At 37.5% G+C, this 25,385-nt stretch overlaps 4 protein-coding genes across 11 annotated transcripts; 1 reads left to right on the top strand and 3 right to left on the bottom strand.

Annotated features, from left to right (window-relative positions):
• The first annotated feature begins 147 nt into the window (after positions 1–147).
• Positions 148–7,170, top strand: LOC102607608 (ribonuclease E/G-like protein, chloroplastic). Of its 6 annotated transcripts, none has more exons than XR_003063696.2 (14): positions 148–424; positions 917–1,020; positions 1,210–1,391; positions 1,476–1,722; positions 1,811–2,916; positions 3,020–3,337; positions 3,777–3,818; positions 4,389–4,513; positions 4,688–4,835; positions 4,923–4,995; positions 5,367–5,479; positions 5,560–5,635; positions 5,737–5,856; positions 6,207–6,224. XR_003063696.2 is itself a non-coding variant. In XM_006469357.3 (14 exons), exons 1-14 carry the CDS (start codon positions 309–311, stop codon positions 6,672–6,674), a joined length of 3,018 nt encoding a protein of 1,005 aa, XP_006469420.1. In that variant the 5' UTR covers positions 154–308; the 3' UTR covers positions 6,675–7,170. The 6 variants fall into 6 exon arrangements, 5 of the variants coding, with proteins under 5 accessions (XP_024950347.1, XP_006469420.1, XP_006469419.1 ...); XM_006469357.3 differs by lacking the exon at positions 5,560–5,635 and adding an exon at positions 6,495–7,170 and having other exon boundaries at positions 154–412; positions 6,207–6,362; XM_006469356.3 differs by lacking the exon at positions 5,560–5,635 and adding an exon at positions 6,495–7,170 and having other exon boundaries at positions 154–424; positions 6,207–6,362.
• A 212-nt stretch (positions 7,171–7,382) lies between these two features.
• Positions 7,383–9,576, bottom strand: LOC102608279 (uncharacterized). Its single transcript, XM_006469359.4, has 2 exons — positions 9,414–9,576; positions 7,383–9,282 (listed from the first exon to the last, which is right to left on the bottom strand). The coding sequence occupies exon 2, from the start codon at positions 9,231–9,233 to the stop codon at positions 7,539–7,541; it is 1,695 nt and encodes a 564-aa protein (XP_006469422.1). The 5' UTR covers positions 9,234–9,282; positions 9,414–9,576; the 3' UTR covers positions 7,383–7,538.
• A 2,079-nt stretch (positions 9,577–11,655) lies between these two features.
• Positions 11,656–14,424, bottom strand: LOC102608568 (U-box domain-containing protein 3). Its single transcript, XM_006469360.4, has 2 exons — positions 13,890–14,424; positions 11,656–12,821 (listed from the first exon to the last, which is right to left on the bottom strand). The coding sequence occupies exons 1-2, from the start codon at positions 14,189–14,191 to the stop codon at positions 11,996–11,998; spliced, it is 1,128 nt and encodes a 375-aa protein (XP_006469423.1). The 5' UTR covers positions 14,192–14,424; the 3' UTR covers positions 11,656–11,995.
• A 1,815-nt stretch (positions 14,425–16,239) lies between these two features.
• On the bottom strand, positions 16,240–24,825 carry LOC102608863 (GBF-interacting protein 1-like). 3 transcript variants are annotated; one of them, XM_025095568.2, is made up of 11 exons: positions 24,212–24,825; positions 22,984–23,027; positions 22,430–22,535; positions 21,619–21,742; positions 21,136–21,503; positions 20,824–21,009; positions 20,218–20,608; positions 19,435–19,732; positions 19,011–19,172; positions 17,291–17,785; positions 16,240–17,159 (listed from the first exon to the last, which is right to left on the bottom strand). In XM_025095568.2, the coding sequence occupies exons 1-11, from the start codon at positions 24,396–24,398 to the stop codon at positions 16,863–16,865; spliced, it is 2,658 nt and encodes an 885-aa protein (XP_024951336.1). In that variant the 5' UTR covers positions 24,399–24,825; the 3' UTR covers positions 16,240–16,862. The 3 variants fall into 3 exon arrangements, with proteins under 3 accessions (XP_024951336.1, XP_006469424.1, XP_006469425.1); XM_006469361.4 differs by having other exon boundaries at positions 21,619–21,748; positions 24,212–24,824; XM_006469362.4 differs by having other exon boundaries at positions 20,824–21,006; positions 21,619–21,748; positions 24,212–24,824.
• Positions 24,826–25,385: the final 560 nt, after the last annotated feature.

The raw sequence follows: 25,385 nt of genomic DNA, 5'->3' as shown, positions 1-25,385 counted from the left end.
CAATCACAAACTTTTCAATTTTATTTATTTATTATTAAAACCAAAGGCTGTTCTATTTTTTAATTTTTTTTTTAAAAATAACTGTTCTTGTAATTATTAATTTTTTATTTTTCAAATGAAGAAGAAAAAAATTTAAGGGAAAACACACAACACAAGGCGCCAAGGCCCAGGCCAAATGAAAAGAAACGATCCTATCTTCTTCTTTTATCCAAACTTGCTCTCTCATTTCAAGCTCATTCACCCCTTCCTTCAAATGTCTAAATTACCACCACTGCCACTGCGTATTTACCAAACAAGGGCAACCCTTTATGGCTCACTCTGTATGCTCCACTGAACTCCATTACAGCCTCATGGAACGGCACTGTCTCCTCTCCGGCCGCAGCCCCACCTGGTTTCTTGGCTCTTTCAACAGGTTCCTCTCACCGTATGTTCTGGAAACGATACCGTATTCTTTGCTTGTTCTTGTATAAAGATTGTTTGTCTCTGTGCTGTTTCATATTAGGAGAAATAATCTTTATTGGCTTGCCATTAACGTTTCACAATCTTGCTCTTTCAATTTTGGTTTTCGTTGCAAAATAGAGGCAGGCAGTTGTAGTTTGCTGTTGATTGATTCATTTATGGGGCTCTCTAAAGTTTATTTATTTATTTAATAATCTTGTTCTTTTTAAGTTGTTTACATTGTGTTTTATCTAGAAAGTTTGCTCTTCCTCAATAATTAGCTTCAATATCTGTCAAATAAGAACTAAATGGTAGTTTTAGCAGTTAAATCAATAAATATGGCCTATGTTGCATGTTAGAAGTGGCTACAAATCTTGCTCTTAATTGCAGTATTGAGATTTAAGCTTGTGGGTTTCTTGTGTGGTACCACTGTCACCACAAGTTCTTCAAGTGCTAATTCTTTCTACAACTGAAGCAGGTATATATCTCGTCAAATACCTCATAGGAATATGTTCAGGTTCGCGTTCCGTATCAGGAATCGTAATTCGCTCATAAAATCCCCTATAATGTCTGCTAATAGAGGTAATACAATGCCTTACATATAACTTATTGTACCTCTTACTGGTGAGATTTTGAATTAATTAGTAAAATTGTTAATATCACGAGACACATTTTTCTTTGAAACTTTTAGTGCTTCACAGGCTCCTTGCTGGAAGTAGTTTTATATTTTCTTAGAATGGCTGATGAATCTACCTTATTTGATTTTCTCAGGCAAGTCAGCTAGTGCTATTCAAGGGCTATGTGAAATAGTTTGGACTGTGGAGGCTGATCTGGAAGCCGGTCAGCTTCTGTACATTACTGGTGATCCCAGTGTCTTAGGTTGCTGGGATCCAGATATGGCTATCCTAATGTCTCCGACTGAGCATGAAAATTTGTGGAAGGTTGAAGTCAAGGTACTTACCCAGCTCTGAAAAATGAAAAGTCAAAGTTTCCATAATTCCATATAAGTGCCCTAATCAATAATTTGTGCTTGGCAGATCGCTTGTGGTGTAAATTTCAAGTATAATTTTTTCATGAAAGGAGAAACATGGTCTTCTGGTGACATTATCTGGAGAGGCGGGCCTGAATTTTCTTTGTTAGTTCCTTTCAATCAAGATAGAAAAATTCTGGTGAGAGATTCATGGATGAGGTTTAATACCAAAAATTCTCCAACTCATATATGGGATTCATGGATAGAGGAGACATATATTCCTGTAAAATCTCCAATCTCAGTTCCAGAAACAGGTATTATATCTTTCTTGGCACTCTTGTACACGAAACTTCTGCCATTATAATGTTTCTGAACACTTAAACACTTCCAGTGGTTTGACAGATGATGAGATTGTGAAACATCTTGAAAGTGATTCTACAGAATCAGAGCCATTCTGGAATGATCTCACACATGCGGATCAATTGTACTCTTATGATGATGGTAAAACTGCTACACATGAGGTTTCAAATTTTGATATGGCATTATCTGAAAGAGACCAGCCTATTGAGGAACCTTGGTTATTCCAATCATCTCCAATCCTTCTTGTATATGAAGATACAGTAAAGCCTGATATGCCAGAGAAAAGTAATAATGAGAAAGATGAGGCGATGATATTGGATAGTGATAATCAGAAATTTCAAGATACTGAGAGCTTGTTGCCTGAAAAAGGGAGTTTAATTTCAAAGGATAACTTTGTTTCGACTGTTATACTGATCAATTCTTCAATATGTACCATGCAAAGGATTGCTGTATTGGAAGATGAGAAACTGGTTGAATTATTACTCGAACCAGTTAAAAGTAATGTGCAGTGTGATAGTGTATATCTAGGGGTAGTCACAAAACTTGTTCCGAATATGGGCGGTGCTTTTGTAAATATTGGAAACTCTAGACCTTCTCTCATGGACATAAAACATTACAGGGAACCATTCATATTCCCTCCATTTCGTTGTCGGACAAAGAAACAAGAAGTTAACGGTTCTGCATCTGCAGCTCTTGAAGAGCATGCGGTGACCTATGACAATGACTCGACATCACACAATACTGAGGATGTTGCAGAAGCTGACTCTCAGGATGATTTAGTACAATTTGAGCACAACGATGATGAGGAACATGATGGTGATGATTTTGATGTTTCAGAAGTTCTTAAGAATGTGAATGGTAGTATCATTGATGATGGTGAACCAGAAGCTGATTTTGAGGACTTCTTAGAGGGAGACCACCATCTAGATGGTGAAAGCAATGGTTTCTTTTCCTCTAAATCAGAAGTACCTGATGACTCTCACACATCTCATCCTCCAGGTACGAAAGATTCTAAGCATACACCTGATGAAAAAACATGGTTGCAAGTTCAGAAGGGAACCAAAGTTATTGTACAAGTTGTGAAAGAGGGATTGGGTACAAAAGGTCCTACATTGACTGCTTATCCAAAATTAAGAAGCAGGTTCTGGGTATGGTTTCTGTTGCACCTGTATTACTTACTAAATTCTCTCTCTCGCAGTTGCTGGCTAATCTTTGTCTTAAATTTTGCTGATCTAATTTCCTGGGTTTCAGATATTAATTACTAGCTGCGATCGAATTGGTGTCTCCAGAAAAATAACTGGTGTTGAGCGAACGCGCTTGAAAGTCATTGCAAAAACTTTGCAGCCTGAAGGTTTTGGTTTAACCATAAGAACTGTTGCTGCTGGCCATTCGTTAGAGGAACTGCAGAAGGATTTGGAAGGTTTGCTTTCAACTTGGAAAAACATAATGGAACATGCTAAATCAGCTGCCCTTGCAGCAGATGAAGGTGTGGAGGGGGCTGTTCCCATTCTGCTACATAGGGCAATGGGTCAAACACTTTCCATTGTCCAGGATTATTTTAATGAGAAGGTGACTAAAAGACAAATATTATGTCCTATTTCACCTTTTTCTTTGCCTCTCCCCATATTCTCTTATCATGACAATTTCATGTAATGATTTTCCACCCCATTGTGATAGGACTTAGGGCTAACTTAGGGCAGACTTTTATTGATTAAATCAAAAGAAAACAAACAATCAATCCTGACATACAATTCGAGAGGTAGGTCAATCTCTCCCAAAACTCCTAATGGTTCTTAATACCAGATAAAATTCAACATAAACCCTAAATGACTCCATAATCTCTTATTTATAGCTGAACCCCAATTAATAATAAAGTTACTAAATTGCCTCTGCCCCTAAAATTACTAAACAGCCCCTGCCCCTTTATATTTGCGCCTAACATAAGTTTTCATGGGTCTAACACATTGTGATCTCCTAATGTCATGCTTTTTCTGCATTTTACCTTCAGGTTAAGAAGATGGTGGTTGACTCTCCGAGGACTTATCATGAGGTATTTCACCAGCTGAATATCAAATGATATTGTGGTGCTGAAAAAGCAAGATTGTGCTTACGTGTGTATTTGTCCCTTTCTAGAGGGACTGAGCAATACTTAGCATGTTATTCTAATAACTCATAGACAGAGACATATAAATGCCCCGTAGTTATCTTATTAGACATATAAATGCTTGGTAGTTTTATTGGAAGCCTGGCCTGGCCAAGCATTGGGAGGATTAGTGAGAAGGATTCTAAATGTCATGTTAGTGGAAACCCTTTTTTCTTTTTTTTTGGCCTAATATGTCTGATTCCTCTTCAATCTTCATTATGAGCCGAGACCCGAGAAGAAGTGTTGATAAGAGTTTCAGACATTTACTGTCATTAAAAAAAAAGGAAAAAAAAGAAAAAGAAAAGAAAAATTGGTAGCTTTTCTCTACTTTATAAGCAATAAGTAATTAGGTTAACAGAGAGGAAAGAGGGAGGAAAAGAAAAAAAAAGTTCTAAAGATTTTAAAGTAAATTTCTTGTCTCATTTATTTTTCTATGAAAATTAACAAAATCAATTTCTTTTTTCTGTTATATTTCAGGTTACCAGTTACCTTCAGGATATTGCTCCTGATCTTTGTGATCGAGTTGAGTTATATGATAAGAGAATTCCCCTCTTTGATAAATTTAATATCGAAGAAGAAATCAACAATATGCTTAGCAAAAGGTGAGGATTGTTGATAGTAATTATCTCTGAGTTGTCATGTTATGTCAACAGTAGACACTGTTCCGTTGCTGTTTTAAGTGGCCAGATTCTACATTAAATCCTGAAATTGTAAATACAATAAGAATCTCTTTTGAAGAGTTTTTCATGATGCCAGTTACATTTCTTGCCTTCTAGGGTCCCACTTCCAAATGGAGGTTCTCTGGTGATTGAACAAACTGAGGCTTTAGTCTCCATTGATGTGAATGGAGGGCATGGGATGTTTGGTCATGGGTCATCAAAAGAGAAGGCTATTCTAGATGTCAACCTGGCAGCTGCAAAACAAGTATGTTATTCACTTCATTGTGATCACCTTTTTTATGCATAGGCCATGTTGGTAGTGCTAGCATGTTAATTGAAATTTGTGTTTCAGATTGCAAGGGAGTTACGGCTAAGAGATATTGGTGGCATCATTGTTGTAGATTTTATTGATATGGCTGATGACTGTAAGTTGGTTTCTCTCCCCCTCTCTCTCTCCCCCCTGTCCTGGAGTGGCCAGGATGGCGGATGGAGAACGTTTGGATTGCAATGTCAACTTTTAGAAAATTTTGTAACTGAGTAACTGGATTTTGTTCTGGCACCTGTACATTCTGGCTCAATGTTGCTTGATTTCACCCAAAACCTATTGTAGTTCTTCCCAAAAGGACAATTCAGAATGATAAATGACTAGAAAACTTTGTAATCAGCTTTAATGAGAGTGTTTATCAAATTATGACACAGGAAATGGGCACTTATGAGAGTTAGGATGGTCGCAGTGATTACCATACTAATTGTGTAATGTCTCATTGATGTTCTTTTTTGGCTCTATATTTTTCAGCAAATAAGAGATTGGTCTATGAAGAAGTCAAGAAAGCTGTTGAGAGAGATCGGTCAATGGTGAAAGTCTCTGAACTGTCTAGACATGGACTGATGGAAATAACAAGGAAGAGGGTATGGTTTTCCAATGGTCAATTTTCCCTTTGCTATTTAGCTTTTGTGCATCTTCTGGGGCTGATGAAATGCTAATGAAGGAAAGATGCAGCTAAAGCCTTGTTGCAATTGACATCAAGAACTTTTGATATATAGACAACCATTGCAATTTAAAATGTAACAAAAAGTATTTTGAATTTGAATTATGACAATATTTAGTGTTGTTAGTTGAATTCACAAGATTTTGTTTTACATCTAGATGGCATCGTGTTTGGCAGGTTCGACCCAGTGTTACATTTATGATTAGTGAACCATGCACTTGCTGTCAGGGTACCGGGAGAGTTGAAGCTTTAGAGACCTCGTTCTCAAAAATTGAGCAAGAAATTAGTCGGTTGCTTGTAAGTAAATCTTATAATCAAAGTACATTTTACTTTATCAGACACATTCCAAAAAGGAGGAAGCATCTGAAGTTGGAAGATTGAAAATCTATTTCATAGATATCCTTTTCCTCAATTACTTTCCTGTAGAGTAGCTTCCGTCCTCCTGATAGAAAACATGCCTATGAAGCTGGGATTGAGAGCTTCACTGACTTATCCCATTGATATGTCTCCAAATAAACATATATTTTCAGAAGACATGCTGTGTTTTGTAACTCTCTCCCATTTTCTTGTGAGTTGTGATTAGTAGTCTACCCTTTAATCTTTATGTATTGAAATAATAAATGTTTATTTATTTTCCTCTGTATTAGGCAATGATGGAGCAGAAAGCAGACCCTGAAAATCCCAAGTCCTGGCCAAGATTTATTCTGCGGGTGGATCATCACATGTGTAACTATTTAACTTCAGGGAAAAGGACAAGACTTGCAGTCTTAAGTAGTTCCCTCAAAGCTTGGATTCTTTTGAAGGTACAACAAATGAGCTAAATTTATATTTTCTTATATCATAGAATGCTGACAGAAGATTTGGCATAGTGGAAATATACTGAGTTAACATATTGCAATGCTGATTGCTGATAATTTGAAACTAAATTACCTCAGGTGGCTAGGGGCTTCACTCGTGGAGCATTTGAAGTGATACCATATACTGATGACAAGGCAAGTGAAAATCAGCATCAAGTTGCTATTTCTTTGCTCCGATCGGCAGAGGCGAGAGCTAATAAGTCGGGCAAAAAAGTAACTCTTGTTCCTATCAAAAAGCTGAAATCGGGAAGGAAATGAAATTTGAAAAATGAAGAGTAAAAAAGATTTACCTGTTTTCTTAGGAAGGTTTATATTAGAGGAGAAGGAGAACGGTGGGCATTCGAAAAATGGGTCAGCTTCCTGATTCTCTATTTACAGAACTGGTTGATAAACTTTTGGGAAAAGATATTCGATCCTTTCTCCAAAGGTACATACTCAAGAGTCCCGGAGACATGCTAGTGGCCAAGAAGTGGATCATCCATAATACAGAAGCCATGTATCTTAAAGAGCAAGCCAGAAGGGGATGAGCAGAAACTGTATATTTCACCTATATAGTTCCTCTACACCTTGAAGATTAGGCATCATGTGCTTGGGCCAGCAATTTTGTTTTCGGTAATTTTTTTTCCCCTTTCCCAAATAATGATTGTGGGAATTAGAAACGAAAAAATAAAAATAAAAATACAAGAATGTCGAACATCTGTAGCCCCCTTAAAACTTTGCGTCATTTTGGAATCACAATTTGAGTTCCCATGAATACTTTGTCTAGTTTTTGTAGTGGGCAGTATTATCGTTTTGCTTCTGATTCTGTGAGTACATAAACCATGATTAACAATTAGATTATTTATGATCTTCAGTTAAAGAAAAAAGTCCATCTTGCTAGGTATCTGATTAAGAACAAGCAATGTTGGGAGCAAATTGTGCATTGACAAGAGTCTGGATGAATATAAAAACTGAATCGAACACAACTCATAAAAACTCGGTGATATTGCTACTCAATTTCAAAAAGTATGAAACAAAGCTTGCAGTTTCTAGAAAACAACATAACAAATAAAAGTACAAGTGGATATACCCCAATGAAGTAACACTGGAGTTTCGAACCTCATGTATAAGAAGGTTTAAGGACTAACTGGAAGCTGCATTGCACGTATTAATACCATCCTTACAGTCGTTAGTGAGATCATTGAAAGTTTCAATCTGCTTTTTCCCTCTCAAGAATACTTCTGTATCCACTGATGCCCTCATGTAGCCGTCAAACTCAACTGCAGCTCCTTTGTTAAGCCCCATTGTTTCAGAATACCACTCGCTGTTCTCATCCCAAAGATCCTTGTACTCATCAAGAAAATGGGTGGAATACTTGTCTTTCAAAGGGTTGAAGAAGGATGTGTCTGGTTCATTAGTTGCAATATAGACATTCCTTCCGTTTTCAATCTTGTCTGCCAAAGTTGAGATAAGTGCATCAGGGGAAGTATCTGCGTCAAGATTTGGCCAGAGCTCTTTGTTCCTAGCCTTCTCTCCTCTCTCAACGTGAACTGCATCATAATCCCAATTCAACCTTGATGCAATTGCAGAAACTATATCCAACAGTCTTCTTGACTTCCAGAGCAGATGCCATGGCCTTTGAACAACAGATTCGGTTTCTCCTTCACAGACCCTGTACCAGTAATTATCTGGCTCAACAGATCCAAACTTCCTCATAATCAAAGAATCTTTCACCTCAGAAAGCTTCATTGGCGTAACGCGAAAATCCTCCACAAGATAAAGATTCAACCCATCTTTCTTCTGCCACTTATTCCAATCAGACCAAAACTGTTCCTTGTCCAAAACCGATGCTGCTTCCTTCAAATGCTCAAAATCAAAGTAAAACCTAAAATCTTTCCCTTCCTCATCTTGATTTGATGAAGTATACATTGAATTCAAACATATTGTCAAATCCATAACCAATGTTCGGTTCAAGTACTGTGCTTCACCTAAAGCACACAAGAAGCTCCACAAGAAATGATTCATACTCTTGCACCTGTCTCCGCCACCCATATAGATCAAGTATCTCCCACGGCTAAATGAATTCTCTGACTCGATTACAGGAAGAGTATCATTAACAGCTTCCCCAACAACCAGCAAACCTGCATTATCCTTCACTGGCATTTTCTCGAATCCAGGCTTCTGATTCCTCTTCCTCTTTTTCCTAGCATTCACACCCGAGTGGTAATCCCCAATACTCACCACGCTAAGTGTACAATTCGCTGACCTAGTAATTGTAAACCTCCTGTAATCCTTATAGAAGGCAGCTGTCTTCCCTTCCTTAGGCCTAAACCGCCACGCCATATCACAAGCATTATCACTATCCCCACGAACTGCCTTTCCAAAACGATAAAAGTGTATGTCTTTAAACTGATCTATTGCCTTACTCATCAATAAATGAAACACTTCCGGGTCAGTACAATCAATAGGACTATCCACATTTCCCTCACAATTGGGCACCGTTTCTGTTACACTCTCCTCCTTATACTCCACATCAGTTGCATTAATAAACGTAGCAACCACAGTTTGGTTCAGGGCCATGAAATCCTCACCGGTTTTAACAACAGTGTCATCAGATTTAAAAGTCGCATTCGATTGTGATGTTAAAAATGAGGTGATCTTTGCCGATGGATGAAAGAGTGGATCCTCAGGTTCATATGTGGCAGCAATAATAGTGAAGATTAACACTCCTAGCACAAACATAGTGAAGCAAAGATTGCCTATCATCGCTAGTGCATTTTGGCCTAGGTTTTCTGGCCTAAAACTTGCAGTTCTTGACAGTGTAGACCGACCCAACATTGTCGCTGAACCAAAAATTCCAACTTTGAACTAAATCTAGTAACTTCAACTAAAAACAAAATGACCCAGATAAGAAAATTGCAAAAAACTGATTAAAAAACTAAAACAAGGAAGAAACTTTCAAGGGTTTTAGATCTGGTTTGAGATCTTTCAAGTAACGAAGGAACAAACTTGACTTACCTTCGAGACGAATCAGACAAGAGAAGCAACAGAGATGAACACATCTCTCTGTTTCCCTCTCTTTCTAAATGAGATGTGCTGTGAGTGAGCTGGAATTAGTAGATTCTTCAGACTGTGCGATTGAGGGATTGTCAAAAAGCAGCGTGGTTTTTTGATTGATAGGATGATTATTTAACTATACGGAGGGTATATTGCGCACACGGGATTCGATGATGACACGCGGAAATAAGAGCTACGTGGAGGGTCGGATTAGGCCGTACGGGTGATGAAAGTGATGAAAGTCATGGTGTCATGTAATTGGTGACCATTGCTCTCCATGAAATGACGACACGCACCGACAGTGGTAAAGTTGTAATTAACGAGTGTATTACAATACGGCGCGCACAATTAGATCCCACTTTTCTTCATTAATTGTTTGTTAGTAAGACTTTTAAATTAAATGAAGGATCAAGAAGACCGACCTGTTTGGTGCGGTTTGGACAATAAAAACCGAACCAAATGATTTAAAAATTTTTTGAATTAATTATTTCTACTTGGTTCGGTTTAAAATCGAACCAAACCGCTGAATTAAGCGGTTCACGAAAAAATTAAAAACAGAATTTATGAAAAAAATTAAAAATTGAAAATCCTAGCTTAGACTAGATCCATATAGACATTTTGACTCCTAACATAGTTGAAGCAATGACATTGAGACAAAATTGATTGTGGTCTTTTTTTTTTTATATATATATATATACAATAATAAACCTTAATTAATTAATTCAAAAAGATGAGTTTGTGGATCAACTTTCAAAAGTTATGTCCTATAAAATTTAATTTTAAGTTTATTTCAAAATAGCTAGTATAATTTAGATTTGTTTAACTTTCGTTCACATCGAATTTCATGAATTAACAATTGGGGACTATTTTAATTTTGGCTCAACATAAAGAACATTTAGATACTCAAAGTGATACTTTTATTTCTTATTTAATACATATGATTATCAATGTAACAACATATACTCTATGTTATTTTATTTAACCGTTGGTGCTTGACTAATATCTCACTTTAGAAGATAAGATAGGTAATATTGATGTACAAGTTAAAGGATCAAAAAGTAGTGATTGGAAAAGTGCTTGTATGCAACAGAACCATGAACTTTCTTTTGTAATTTATAGTAGATTTCTAGATTTGTTGTTAGATTTTCTTATATTGTTTTTTATTTGTAAATTTATAGACTCAAAAGTATTATTATAGTAATAGGACATTGCTATTGTATCTTTCTATTGAATATACATGATAAAATTACTCAAATCAAACAAAATAAAATCTAACTAAACCATAGAACCGAACCAAACAGAATTAATTTAGTTTAATTTAATTCGATTCTAGTGTTTGGTTTGTTTTTTATTCTCAAAATTATGAACCAATTAGTTTAAGTTTGGTTCGTTCTTAGCCTACCAAATCAAATCGAATGGTATCCACTACCGACCAACATTTGGACCCGAACTTCAACATCTAACTCTTAACTTACATATAATTTTTAACAAATTTTTCATTACATGCCTCAGGAGTGTGGGTAATTTTGTTGTTTTAAACTGTAAAGAGCTTGTAGAATGTATCTGATGTGCCATTAATTTTTAAAGAAACATAATCTTGGTTTAACACTTCATTTTTATTTTTATTCTATTGTCGGTGGATAACGTATTTTATTGCTATGGTATCTGATTTTAGGGGAAAATTTGAAGGATGCTTTATAATTTAATCACTTGAAATAGCTTTGGGTGAAGTCTCAAATCTCAATCATCATAACAACTGATGAACAAACAGTTTTCCAATGCAAGGAAGGGGAAGCCCTTTTCAGTGTATTCTTCTACCTTTTCCATCACGGAAGTTTCTTTTTACTTGCAGATTAATCAGGTCATGACTCATGTAAAGTAAAATGGTCCAAAAGTTACTTGCTTTTAGGGTCAATAATAATAAATAATGACCGGCAAGAAATGGTCCAACAGTGAACGAGGGACCCCCCCACCCCGGCTCTGGTCTCTGTTTGAGATCCTCATTTGCTTCTTTGGGTAAAGTTGATTTAATGATATCCATAAGAGGCACAAACACAAAGGTTTTTTTTTTTTTTTTTTTTTTTTTTAATATCACAACAAATTACTTTTCAACAAGAAATTCATGTAACAGAAGGGCTATTTTTTTCCAATTTCCCTCGTGTATTCCCAAAATGAAAGATGATATCAATTGACCAGTAACACATCTTGAAACTGGACGTTAATATCAGCTCTTAACAAAGTCCACAAAATCTGAATAATGTGTGTGGCCCTTACAACCTTACAAGTGCTGCTTTGCCTACAAAATTTGTGATCAGGGAAAATGTACTAGTATAAAACTTGGAAGTGATTTTTATACAAACATGATCAAGGGTAAGCTATACAAGACCCCACTATGAGGAGACAATATTACCTCCTATGGATGGGTAGGCATTCTAATGAAATCTACTTCAACAACTCTCTTGGATGGTGATCCAGAAAGAGTACATGAGGTTTAACTGCCAGCACAAGGTATATACGATGAAAACTTGCAGCCATTTTCTTGTTTACGCAGATGGAATCTTAGAGGGTGCAGAAGATGCAGCTCTTTGTTGGATCCGTGTCATACTCAGCTCCATACTTCTTTGTACCATGTCCTGTAATAATCTCTTGGCGGTTTCAGCAGCTTTATCTGCTCCATCAACCCGTGCAGCTATGTCGTAAACAATTTTCTCCAAAACTGAGGAACTCAATCTCTTTTCTTGTGGAGTGTCTCTCAGCAAGTCTAGAAGTGTCCGAGCTCTTTCTTGAGCTTCAAAGGTACCCTCTACCGTCAGTCGCAGAAGCCCTGGGATTGCACCTTCTTTGAGAATGAGTTGTCTGTACTTATCCCGACAGCTCTGGCATAAAGAAAGAAGCGCTCCAACTGCATGTTGTGTGCTGACAAGTGATCCATCTTCAACAGTCTCTACAAGGGTTAATATCCCACCATCTGAATTTGTGATTGCAATTCGCCCTTCTTCTGAGCTGGAAAGGATTTCAAGCAATGCTGTAGCCTTCTCAGCAAACTTTGAATATTTCTTGCAATCTTTCAGAAGATTGATTAAAGGGGGAACCGCTGTAGCATCTACAATTGGACTGGAATTCTCTTTACAGGTGGAGAGATAGTGTAGGGCTGTAACAGCATCAACTCTTCCCTGAACACTTCCAGAGTGGAGAATCTGTACCAGAAGAGGTGCAGCTCCAGAAGCAGCAATGGCTGGCTTATTGGGTGCAGCAGCTGAGAGAGTTAAGATCGCGGCTGCGGCTAATTCCCTCAACGTACCATTTTGGAACTTAAGAAGCTCCACAAGTGGGGGGATGGCGCCGGCTGTTGCTATCTTGACTTTGTTTCTGATAAATAGTGGGGAAAGAACAGAATGAGATAATTCATGGCAGACTAAAAAATGTGCATGGCATTACCAACCAAAGAGAAAAAGAACAAGGATAACACAAAATTGGTAATTAGAAAACAATCATACGAAATGAAAACAATTAAGCAAATACATAGAGAAAAATGCATATTTGGCATCCGTGCGGACTGCCCATCGTCACGTAATCAACTCATATTTTCTTCAACCAAAAAATATCCACAGTTAGAAATTAGAATTGCAAAAACAGAAGAAAAGAAACTCTATTGATATCGCAAAGCTTGTTCTTCATTTAAGGGACAACAAAAGATAGGAAACAAAGCGTGCAGAAACTAAACTTGATATATTCAAGCAAAACCCAGAACTAAATCTGTAAGTGAATCTAATTTGAAAATTTCGACCCAAAGCAATCGGAAATCACTGGGACTTAAAACGTTGTGTCTTGGTTCAGAAACAGATTCTTCTCACCAATTGATCCCACATATATCTTTTAACAGCAGCAACATAATCAAAATGAAAATTTTCAACTCTTTCAATCAACTACCTAGTGTTGGACAATTGCCACAAAGGCCCCATGAGATTTAATCTCCTTGCATAGCCCTCAAAATAAGTCTCCATGAAAACCTCGACACCTCTTGGTGATTCCCAACAAAAGAATAGCATCAATAACAATCAAGCAGTGAATTCTCACAACTCTCTCTATTTTGGATCAAAAAGCGCTCAGCTGTTCCATCCAACAAATCCGAAATAAAAAGCTGGCTTTTGTCATTTCCACCACTAATTTCTTTCAACCCAGAACCACAACTGCACAGAATCAATATATTTACTTTCCCTACACATTCCTTTTACCTATTTTGTCATTTCTCAGATTGCTTATTGTTCATATCTTCATCTGTCACTTCTCTTAATGAAACCAAAACTTCCACTAGTTTAACTATTAAATGAAAAGAAAAATCAAAGCAGTCATCCTGAAACAAAATGGAAAACAAAAATCAAAGCAGTCATCCTGAAGCAAAATGAAGATATAATATGAGACATGTGGGAAACAAACCGTTCATTTCTAACAGCGAGATTGAGGAGGGCAAGGAGAGAGGATTCAATGGCATCAAGATTAGGAGAAACAAGCATCAACACCAAAGGTTGAACCACACCAGCAGCTGCAAACTCTGATCTTGTCTTTAAAGATGACTTTTTAACAACTTTTCTGATATCTCTAGCTGCTTCTATTTTGGTCTCAAGATCTCCATTTATTAACTTGTCTGATAATTCCTCAATAAGAGCTTGCTTCCTTTGGTTCCATGCTTCTTCTTCTTGGTCTGTCGCCGCTTTGTTTTTGTTCTCTTCATGCCCCATGGCTATTTCTTTGGCTGTGTGCCTTTGAAGGGGTGTTTTTTGCTTGCTGGCTTTCCTTCTTTATCTTGTGATGATCATGTTTTGAGTTTGGGTTCTGTCTAAAAGCCCAAACAACCACTACAAAACAAAACATACCAAAAACCCAGAAAGTTTCAAGAGAAAAATAATCATTTCTCTCTTTATTTCATGTGAAAAAATTTTACCAATGACTTGCGCTTTGTTAAAAATGCCCCCACCGCATCCACTGAACAGGATTGACAGTTAATCTTTTAAGATTTGTCCACATGAAGACTTATATAAAGTAGTAGTTACGGGTAATATCAGACACTGAAGTGACACGGCTTTTTATTTATTTACTAAAAAAATTTTGTTGAGAAGAAACAACAATTAGTATCATAGTAAAACGGATCTTTTGTTGAGATTTAGGGCTTCTTATTATTATTTATTTTTTATGTTAACATCTGATGTGAACTAATACAAATCAAAGGGTGGACAAAGAATAGACATTAGGGTCATTAGCGAGATTACTTTATGTTAAAAAAAGCCAACCGTCGGCTTGGATATAACGCCAAGATACAAGAAAAATGAAGTAGAATGCTGTCGACATACAGTAAGTTTGGTGAGTTTAACAACAGATGATTTCAATATGTCAAGTCATCCAACTACAAGACTTAAGAAATCAATACGTAAGTGTTCACGGATTGGAGTAAAGAACATATGAAAGTGAAGTTTAATTAGACTCTACTGAATTTGATAATGTCTGAGTTGATTGAAAGTGTTAAATGTTGTTAAAAAGGGAAGGATGAGATTAGTATGGTGAGAATTTTTCACATGTTTGCACTTTTGCAGAACCCTATTCATCATTTCTTTTCACAGATTGCCACAAGTGATGGTCGCCATGATGCTGCTGCTGCATTTCTTGGCCTCCTCTTTGCTTCATGAGGCCGAGAATTCAAGCTCTTATTCCCGGGATCGTCCTCCAGGTGACTATCCTTCTCTTCAATGCCAACGAATCTTAACAGCACTTTTCCTTTCGGAAGCAGTTTTCTCAGCAGAAACAGTAGCTTCACTCTGTTGACAAAAAGATGTGCTTGGAAAATCATTGCTTTTGCTAGAAACCTTGTCAACGCAAACATCAACGCAAGACTTTGATGCAAAAGAATTGCTAGAAACTTCTCTATGACCATCAAGCTTTTTGACCCTTCGCCGCAGCTTCCTCACAGTACGACGTGGGACAAGAAAGAACTTTTCACCAAGGGTGAGAAGTTCTTCTGGCCGGACAACTGAATCCCACGGCCGCCTGAAAACTTCACGCCTACCTAGTTTGCAGGAAGGGTACTTCTCCAAAATTATAACAGCAGGTATTGCCATGTAATAGCACTCAACAAACCCACCTGCATGAACAATTTTCAAGGCCGAGGGGCTCTCTGATGGAGTTGAAGCAGCACCTGTTGCTGGCTTAGGGGGAACTTTGGGGAAAGGGGTAGTGCGTTTATGGACTTTGAGGAGCTTCTTCAACATATTTGGAATGGCAGTTAATATAGTTAATTCGGCTAGAAGTTGAACTTCTCTTTTATAGCCAGGAATACCGATGGATTCAAGAGGCAAAAATAAGAATAAAAATAAAAATCATGCCGACTTGAGTCAAAAGTTCAGAATTCAATAGGGAGCCGCTGCTGGCCTTGTTTTTGTTGTTATGTGTGTGTTGGATGCATCACCTCAGAATCCGCCTGCAACATAACCACAGCACAAAGGCATATCCCACTATTCATTCCATGACACGCAGGGAACTAATTGTATGAAACTAATTACCAAAACTCAAAAGTCGTGTGTTCACTAAAAAAGGAAGTAAACATGTGCATGGAAGATTAGGGTTAATAAATAAATAAACTACACTTTTAATTGAAAAACAACTGGGAACTCCGTCGCCTTCATTTCAATCAATGAGTTCTTAAAGGCCAAAAAGGATAACCCTCAGCCACCAGCATACTTACTACCTTTCTGCCACAATCCTATATCTACACCAATGAAAAGCTTTACTATGAATGTCAACTAGAACAATTGAAATGTTCACTTCTGCTTTACCAATTACAACAATTCAGTACATCTTTTTCTTGCTATCAAAATTCACTTTACAGGTAAGACTGCAGAATGACAAGAAAAAGTAATGGAAAATTTTCTCCACCCACTTATATCTTACCTTCCAAAGCCCTATTAAACCTCAAATATAAAAAGAAAAAAGAATGTAAAATATTCTCACCACTCAATGGTAAATTCTAGTAGACTTCCAAGAGTTTTAAGATGAGGAAAGAGAATGAAACTACGAAAATGAAAAATCGGTAACAACATATAGCAGCAGCAAGAACCTACGCATGATACCTTCACTAACTTAAAATGGTCAACATCAGTTACAGGTGAACTGCACCTTTTATGTCCTCAACCCAGGCAACAAGAAGATGGTACTGGCAAATTTTCTCCCGCCTCTTTCCACAGATTTACACTCTCAAGTCCATCTGCTGCCATATCTTCTTGACGTTCCCCACCAACCAAACTCATTGGAGTTCCCAAAAATATTCCAAGATTGGCTTGAATTTCTTGTTTTCCAGGTTTACAAAAAAAAAAAAAAAAGAAAAGAAAAGAAAAGAAGAGAAACGAAAAGTCATCCTCTGTTTCAGTAGTTACTGGGCCAGTTGATCTGTGCATGCTGGGGCTGCTGATAAACACTGGCAGCAGGTCCCCCCATTTCAACAGCTCCAGCCATTGTTTGAGATTGTTGCAGAAGTGGGTGTACAGCTGCTGCTGTAACTGCTTGTGCAGGGTGATATATACCAGCAAAGGTGCCATGACCAGCCTGTGTTGGAGCAAAAGTTACATGCTGACCTTGGGGAGGAAGATTGTAAAATGAATTAGCTGGCAAGCTGGGTATCTCTCGACCACCACCAGCCATCCACATGGCAGAACCTTCACTCTGCAGAAAAGCATCAAATCCATCACTCTTCAAACAGTGTGCATTACAACAGTATATAGAGGGAAATCATTTAAATATGATCCCTTAATCAACACAGAGGAATGGACGATGGCATAGAAAATTAAGTTAACCTGCTGTCCAGTCATGTAGACATTACTTTCCTTGAACTGGGATGCACCAAGATCTTCATTAGCAGTTGAATTTCCAGCTGCTGCAGTAGAACTAGGAGCATAGCCAGCAGGGGAAGAACCATATGGAGCATACCCACTTGGCATTCCAATATGAGCTGAGTTTCCTGTATTTGTTCCTGGTTTGTATTGTGGAAGTGAAAATTTTGCACCAGTGCCAGCTGCTGCCTGTGGAGATGGATACACACTGCCAGCTTGAGGTTGCTGAGGAAATGCACCATTACTTAAATATTGGTGGATGGGTGGAACATAAAAGGGGGAGAAATAGGGGCCGTAGGGAATGTAGTTTGGAGGATAAGGAGATATGTGTATTCCAGTTGGAGGACGGAAAACAGGAAGTGGTTGCTGAGTCACAGCTATTGAACTCTGCACGAGCCCAGCACCTTGAGTCACCAATGGACTTGGACCTGCTGTAGACATCACTAAAGAGTTCCCACTCTACAAACAGACACACAAGCATCAGATCCAACTCAAGTACATAAACATCAACGCGAGTACATATTTAGCATGAGTATATGCATGTCAAATTGATGTTCAGACATTCAATATGTAACAACACAAGCATTTGATTTGGAAGTGGAATGAATTTCCAACATCCCAAGAGGCCCCCTTTTTTTTGTTTGGGGGGGGAGATAGTAAACAAAGAAACTTGTATTAAGAAGAAAAACATGAAAGCTAGACCTATAATCCCAGAAGGAATTTTGCTTATGCAAAATGTAAGCTGGACCTATAATTCATTACAACAAAAGTGCAACCAAATGATCAAGTTAGCAGAAAACCAAGAACAAACATTATGAATTATTTTATGGGAGAACTCATTATTCATAGAGAGGAACTTGATGCACATTTCAACCAACCACAGCACCAAAAGCAAATTAGAATGTACAATTTCCATGCCAGCTAACCAGTAACCACCCCCAAGAATCTCACACTAATACTACAAAGCACATGGAATCTATATCTGTTACAGTGAGTTACCTATAACAATCATGAAGATGTGAGACACTTGCCCATGTCAAAAAAATAATCCAAGGGGGCAGCACACACAGTCATATATTTAGGTCATCCAAAAGCAGAGGCATTTTGTTTGTGCAAAAGCACATTATTTGGAGGATTGAGCCCCTAAATCCTAAGCAGGCAACATGATCAACCAACAAAGAACCAAAATGATTGCTGTCACACTGAAGAGAACTACTGCCACAAACAAAATGCTTTATTATTCTATGATTATCACCACTGACCTCACTAAAATTCCAGATAAGTATATATATGACACTCAAAAATGCTCGAACAAGCAACCAGCACACACATGATATGTCCAATACACACACAGACAGAAGCAGGTTAAAAAGTCTCAAACATATAGCCCAGACCACCAAACAACCACATCCATCCAGCCAATTTTAACAGGAAAATTATACACAAGCCTCGTAGTTACTAACACTATCATCATACCCATGAATGAATGGGTATTAGGCCTATGATCATCTCAACATGAAAATGGAAGATTGAAACCATGCCGCAGAAATCTTAAAAAGATTCGGACAACAAGCAACGCTTAGATAACCGCTTTAACTAATTAAATTTATCTAGAAAATAAAAATATGTAAATTTTTCAATTGAGAAGTGAAACATTATCAAAAGGTTCTTAGTTTGTGAAAACCTCTTGAGGAGACTGAGAAGTCTGTGGTGGCAACACCGCAATATTCCCATTGTATTTGTTTGCAACTCCTGGTGAAGTAAATGGAGAAACTCGACCATCGCCATCAGCACCTGATCGGTAGAATTGGGCATAATAGCTAGCTGGATCAAATGGTTGTTGGACCTAGATAAAAGAACATTCAAATGACAAATCAATGATGATGCAAACCTGTTTCAAATGACAATCACCTACTCAGGGATCATACAAGTTTACTAATTACTACAAGGTTCAAACATCAAGTCAAATTCAATTACACACACACACACACACACACCTCATTGGAAATGTGAAGAATTATCTTGACAGTAAAAAGTGAAGCCACAAAATTTTTTTCAAGTAAATAATCTTGCTAGATAAGGTACAGAGCAGAAATTTGAAGGCTTACTACAAAGCTTGGAAGCCGAGAAACATCACGTGCTTGAGAGTCGGAGTTCTCAAATGATGCAAACTGATTCCCTAGCATGGGAGGCACAAGACCAAAACTGTAGTTAGGAGAAGTATGAACCATCGAGTATTGTTGACCTCCAGACAGCGATTCAGTGTCTTGCTTGGATTCAGTATACTCTGTAACAGCATTGGCTGAGACATCACCCTCCCCAGACAAATTTTCTTGTACATGAGTTGGTGATTGTGGATGATCAGGGTAATTGCCAACCTCAGCAGCTGTCAACGTGTTCTGATTGCTGGATCAAACAATATACATTTCAATTCCAACATGGATGAGGAGATAGGACTAGATACCAGTTTGTTTTCATGTTCTAAACAGCAAAACTCGAATAGCTAAGTCCAACAGAGGTTCAAATATAAAAAAACCAACAATGCAATGAATGATTAACGAAAGGGCTAGTGTTGATCTACATATAGCTACCCATAGTTGCTTATTAAACAAAAAATTATAATGACAAATTTAGGCATTGCCATAAATCCAGATATAGACACATAAAATTGCCTAGTACTTGAAACAATTACCACAATCTTCATAAAAATGATCAGATTCTAGATCTGCAGTAAATTAGCATCATCATTAGCACCACAAGGATAGGCTTCCAAAGGACTAATCAGGCATTATTTTTTCTTTAAACATTTGAAGGGAAAGGGGGGAAGGATGGATGACTAAACAATCCATTTTCAGATTGAAACCTAAAGAAAAAAACACATAGTTACAAACCTTGCAGCTTGCTCCTCCGCAGTTTCTTCAATAACCTGTGAAGTCTCAGACACAGGCGTAGAGCTCTTTTCACTCTCTTGACCACCGACATAATTTGAAGTGACTCCAAAACTAGCATCGAAACTTCCAAAACTCAACTTGGTTCTTTCAGATTCTGGGACATGGATATGGTTTGGAATTATAACATGTTGACGTTGTGGAAGATGTAATTCCTCAAGCCTAGTCTGCAATTTAGAAGTTGCTTCCTCCGTATCAAGAGAACTAGAGACAGGATGTGATTGGCCAGTGGCTTCAACTAAAACAGTTGGAACCTCAGATGCAGCAGCCGTTCCAGGCCCTTGAGCAGCATTTGAGTTTGTGGGCTTTGGTTTCCACTCCTTATTAGAACCGACTGTTACAGAGAGGAGTGATTATTACTTTTATCTAGGGAAAGCCATCTAGCTATCAATAAACCTTAGAAGAATATGTAAACTTATAATATCAAGCAGAAATTATTTGTAACCTCATATTCCAACTTTGAGACATTTTTTTTTCTTAGCCGCCTCACATTGCTCCAAAATTTACATAACAACAGTTGAGGCATACAGGGTTTATCCAAGATAATACCTTTCTGGGAACCAACTATTTCTTGCGAACGGCTACCATAATTAGATGGAGGTCGACTAACTGATGAGACATTGTGGATTGGTACAGATGAAGGTTGGGAGGACTCAGTAAGCTGAGTTTTCACAACACCTTGGGAGTTGCTTGGCATCTTTCCATGCATAAATGAGTTACCAATCTCAGAAGCTGCTGTCAGCCATGGACAAAGCTAATCAGAGTTTATCACATCACTAGAGAAAAGATTAGTTAATCAGAGTTTATCACATCACTAGAGAAAAGATTAGTCACACCAAATAAGAATTTCAAAATCCTCACCAGTTGGCTCACTAGGAGTTCGATGGCTACCTACTTCACGTTTAATTGCACCCACTGCACCAGGGAGACGTGAATCATTAGATGGCACCAGAACGGGATCCGAAGACGAGAAACAGACTGTTGATGAAGATGATGTGCTGGAACTTCCTGCAGGCCGCCCCTGTATTGGTTCAGCACCATACGCAATGGCAGGATTTTTGTTTGCATCAACAGTCGAAGGAACACTTCCCAACTTACTAATGCCAACAGTCGATGCACTCGCTTCTGGTTGATTTAATCCACTTCCACCAAGCATATCATAGGCATTCACAACATTAGTGCTTCCAGAAGCTTCACCACTAGGACCATTGGTCATGACAGTGATAGAGCTGCAAGGTTATTAAAAAAATTAAGCAAACTGTATCATCCTGCATTTAAGAGTCCTGCTAGTAGATAAAAAAGACTAGAACTGCAAACGACAGTCCAATTAATGACAGTACTCACCTTGCCACCGGAGTTGTTTCTTTGTTTTTGGTTTCCTGATAGGTTGCCAAGGATGGACCAGCACCCTTTTCTGCAACTTGACCCGTTCCATTGTCCCTTCCAGTGACCGAATTCTTGCCACCACCTGCATCTGGCAAGCAGCACATAGACAAAAATTAGTAAGCAAATAAATGGTCTTAGAATGTCATAATTTCTTTTCCCCAACAAAAGCAACAAATTATGTCCCATTAAACTCTAGTTCAGTAATAAAGACAATCTTTTTGTATCACAACAACTCCAAACTGAAATAGTTTCCAAAGAAGCATGACTGCAACAACACCACCTCAGAACTATCCAAAGCAACTGGTAGAGAACACGTTCAAGTCAAAACCCACCAACATTTTCTTAGAGAACCAAATATATGTTAAAACAAAACTGAGCTGAGAAGCACTGTTTCACACACCTTCCCAAAATGAGTTGTCATCTGCCAGTGCTAATCAAAGCTGACTATGAGGACAGTACAAGCAAAAAAAAGTAAATGCAGCACAATCAACACTTTAATTTTCAGATGGCAGAATACAGCCCAGCAATGATAATTTTTATTATAGGAACAGTAATGCATTGATTTGAAATAGTAACTAAATGTTGATAAGGTTATCCACAGGGACCAAAAAAAATATGCTTTGAGAAAAACTAACTTTCCTAGGTGGGATGTGTGTATAAACTAGTTGGAAAACACCAGGACATCAAGGGAGAAGAAAAAGCCCACTGCATAGGGAAGCAAAAGCAGACCCAAAGTGGATAATTGTGAAAAGGTTGTGCTTTTGTTTACCATGTGATGGGTAACGAGGGGAGAAATTCACCCGGCCACCCCTACTTCCCCTTCCCTGTGAGCCGGGCCTCCACCGAGATTCTGTAGGCTCTCTGTTGTTCACATTCTGCAACAATAAAGAGAATACAGAAGCTTAAATCTGAATCTGAAGAAGGAAAAGAGCAAATATTCATCACATCCTCAATGCGTTAGTCAGCAGATTGCAACCAGAAAAAGATGAGATAATGGAAAAGAAACCCGAAAAGAAAAGAAAAATCTATATAATGCATATGAAAAGTTACAGCACTAGAACTTCAAAGCTCTTTACAGCATACAATTATCAAAGTTACAACCAGCACCTCATCTAATTTTATCCTCACAAACATATTTAGCCAAATGTATTTTACCATGATGAAGAACAGACACATAGACATTAAAAAAACATTAACTTGAATGTTTCAAACAAAAACACACTTGATCATATGAAATGGATCAGATGCCCTAAAATACACAATATGCAAACTTAGAAAAACATCAACTTATGACCCCACCAAAAAGAAAAAAAAAATACTAACCTCTTTTCTCTTGTCGCGTTTCCTTTTCACCTCATGAAATGGATCTGTAAAACCACACATATAAACTACTGATCTCGGTTCAAGAAGGGAGAAATAAGATAATAAAAGGGGCCAGAAGAAGTAAAGAAAAAATTATAAAACATGCGTCAATCACACAAACAGTAAATATCATAAACACAAATGCCAAATGTCAACCAGAAAATAGTATAAGGAAGCGATTTGATGGCCACAAAACAATGACTGATGATAAGAGGAGCAAATCTTTAAGCAACATCACGGTATCTTTAGTAAGTTGCCGTTACCTAAGTAGTTCATAATATGATATCAATTCCGTATGTGACACCATGTTGAAGCCTTGTAAGAAAGTCTGAGAACCAATCATTTCAAACTCATCATTATGGGTCACAGAAGCCACACTAAAACTAACAAAGTGCAGTGAAATAGTTAAACCAATCACCAAATTATCATTTCCTCTGAGCTACCAAGACAGAGACTATTTCTTCCAGACACACAAGGTGAATATTTCCCTCACTACCAAGTGCCAACAGGTGCATCACCATAGACACATAATCAGCCTAAGTCCAACAGAAGTTCAAATTTCAGCAACTCTCAGAATGACCTATACCAAATTCCCGTCATATGGATATCATAGACCTAAAAGCTTCTTTTCATTTAACAATCAGAAACCCAAAAATTACATTCAATCGTATCCAACAAAATATCAATTGACTACCTTCCAAAACCAGAGAGAGTTACAGAATAGGGAAAAAAAACAAGAATTTCAACACAAAGACCAAGAGAACCTCTTTTTCTTTTTCTTTTCCCTTTTCTTAACGGTTAAGATAACCCATTTGAAGTAACAGAAATGTGAAATTCTAAAAACCCATATAAACAAACTAAAAATTTCTTCCAAACAAAATAAAGTTAAAAAAGCCAACAAAAAAAAAATTCAGGGGGCACAAGCATAATCATAGAAACAAATCTAATACAGCCCTACAATGAAATAAGTACATCAAATGCAAAAGAAAAAAACATCAAAGCAAAATCAACAAAAAAAAAACCACTAAATCCCCACTTCACCAAAAACCTAACTAGAAAAATCCCGAAAAAGCCAGATGAGTAAACAAAGAGCTGGAAGCACGGATCACAGAAAAGGACAACAAGAAATCAGGAATTCAAGATGAACCCACATAAAAAAAAAAAAAAGGAACAGGGAAGCTAAAAATACCCTGAAAGAGGAGTCTTTGAGCAGTTTCATTAGGATCCATAGAACATTCTTTAAGCATTGCATAAATCTCATCTTCACTGTGATTGCCCGTGATCTCCTTTATATTTTGGATCATCTTCTTCATGTTGTTCGGAATTGAAACCCTAGAAGACGACGACGACGACGACGACGACCCACTTCCGCTCATCTTCACTCACTCCACTCGCAAACCCCACAAAGCTGAAACCCAAGACAAAAAATTTTGAAAAGCCCTTCGTCTCCTTTCTCTCTTTGATTAATGTAATTCCTCAAGAAATTTAACTGTTTGTTTGTCTCTCGTTTCCCCTCTCTGGTTTCTTATTCTCGATGGGTATGCTACGTTTGATGTCGTCGTATTATTATTTTAAAAGCGAAGAAGAGAAATGAAAAAGAAAAAAAAAAAATTAGAGAGGAACGAAAGAGAATGAGAAGTGAAAAATTTGTTTTCGAATTCGATGATCTATCGATGTCAACATAGGCACGCAGTGTGATTTTAGAGTGTAGGGCTTTTTGGTTTTGTTTTCTTTTTCTTTTTCTTTTTTTTCCGCCTAACAAAATTGTTTTTGGTTTTTTTCGCCTCTTTTGCCTTTGCCTTTCTTTCAACTTGGGTTTTTAACATTTACAACATAGTACAAAACATGTTGAGCATGTGTTGTTGTAAGAAAAGAACTAGGGTTGGTGGGGCCCACGGACAGCAACCCTCTTTGATCTTCGTATCTTTTATTTCTATATACCCTCCGTTGGTGATTGATTACTTGCTTGGAAAGTTATTGAATCCAACGGTCCGTGATACGGCAACGGTGTAATAATAATGTTGGCATTGCGGCACCAAATGGTTAATGTGAAGGTCGTGTGACAATGCACAGATTTGCATTCATTTTGTAACGCCTAATGATATTAAATATTGACAGGGCAGCGCCAAATGATAAGTGTCAAACTGGACAAATTTTAAAATACATCTGTTGTATTATAATTAATTAATATATATATAACATGTGTAATTGAATTTAATATAATCAATACTTGCATGATAGTTTATAAAATAAATACACATATGTTATGATATTATTTACTGTTGTATAACTGACATGGTACAATATGTGTATTTTAAAATTTATCGTCAAACTGTTAATACCACGAGATAATAAAAATTAAA

The sequence above is a fragment of the Citrus sinensis genome, chromosome 2, assembly GCF_022201045.2.
Source record: "Citrus sinensis cultivar Valencia sweet orange chromosome 2, DVS_A1.0, whole genome shotgun sequence".
NCBI lineage: Eukaryota > Viridiplantae > Streptophyta > Magnoliopsida > Sapindales > Rutaceae > Citrus > Citrus sinensis.
The sequence above is the reverse complement of the archived record's forward strand: the minus strand, read 5'-3'. Positions and strand labels throughout refer to the sequence as shown.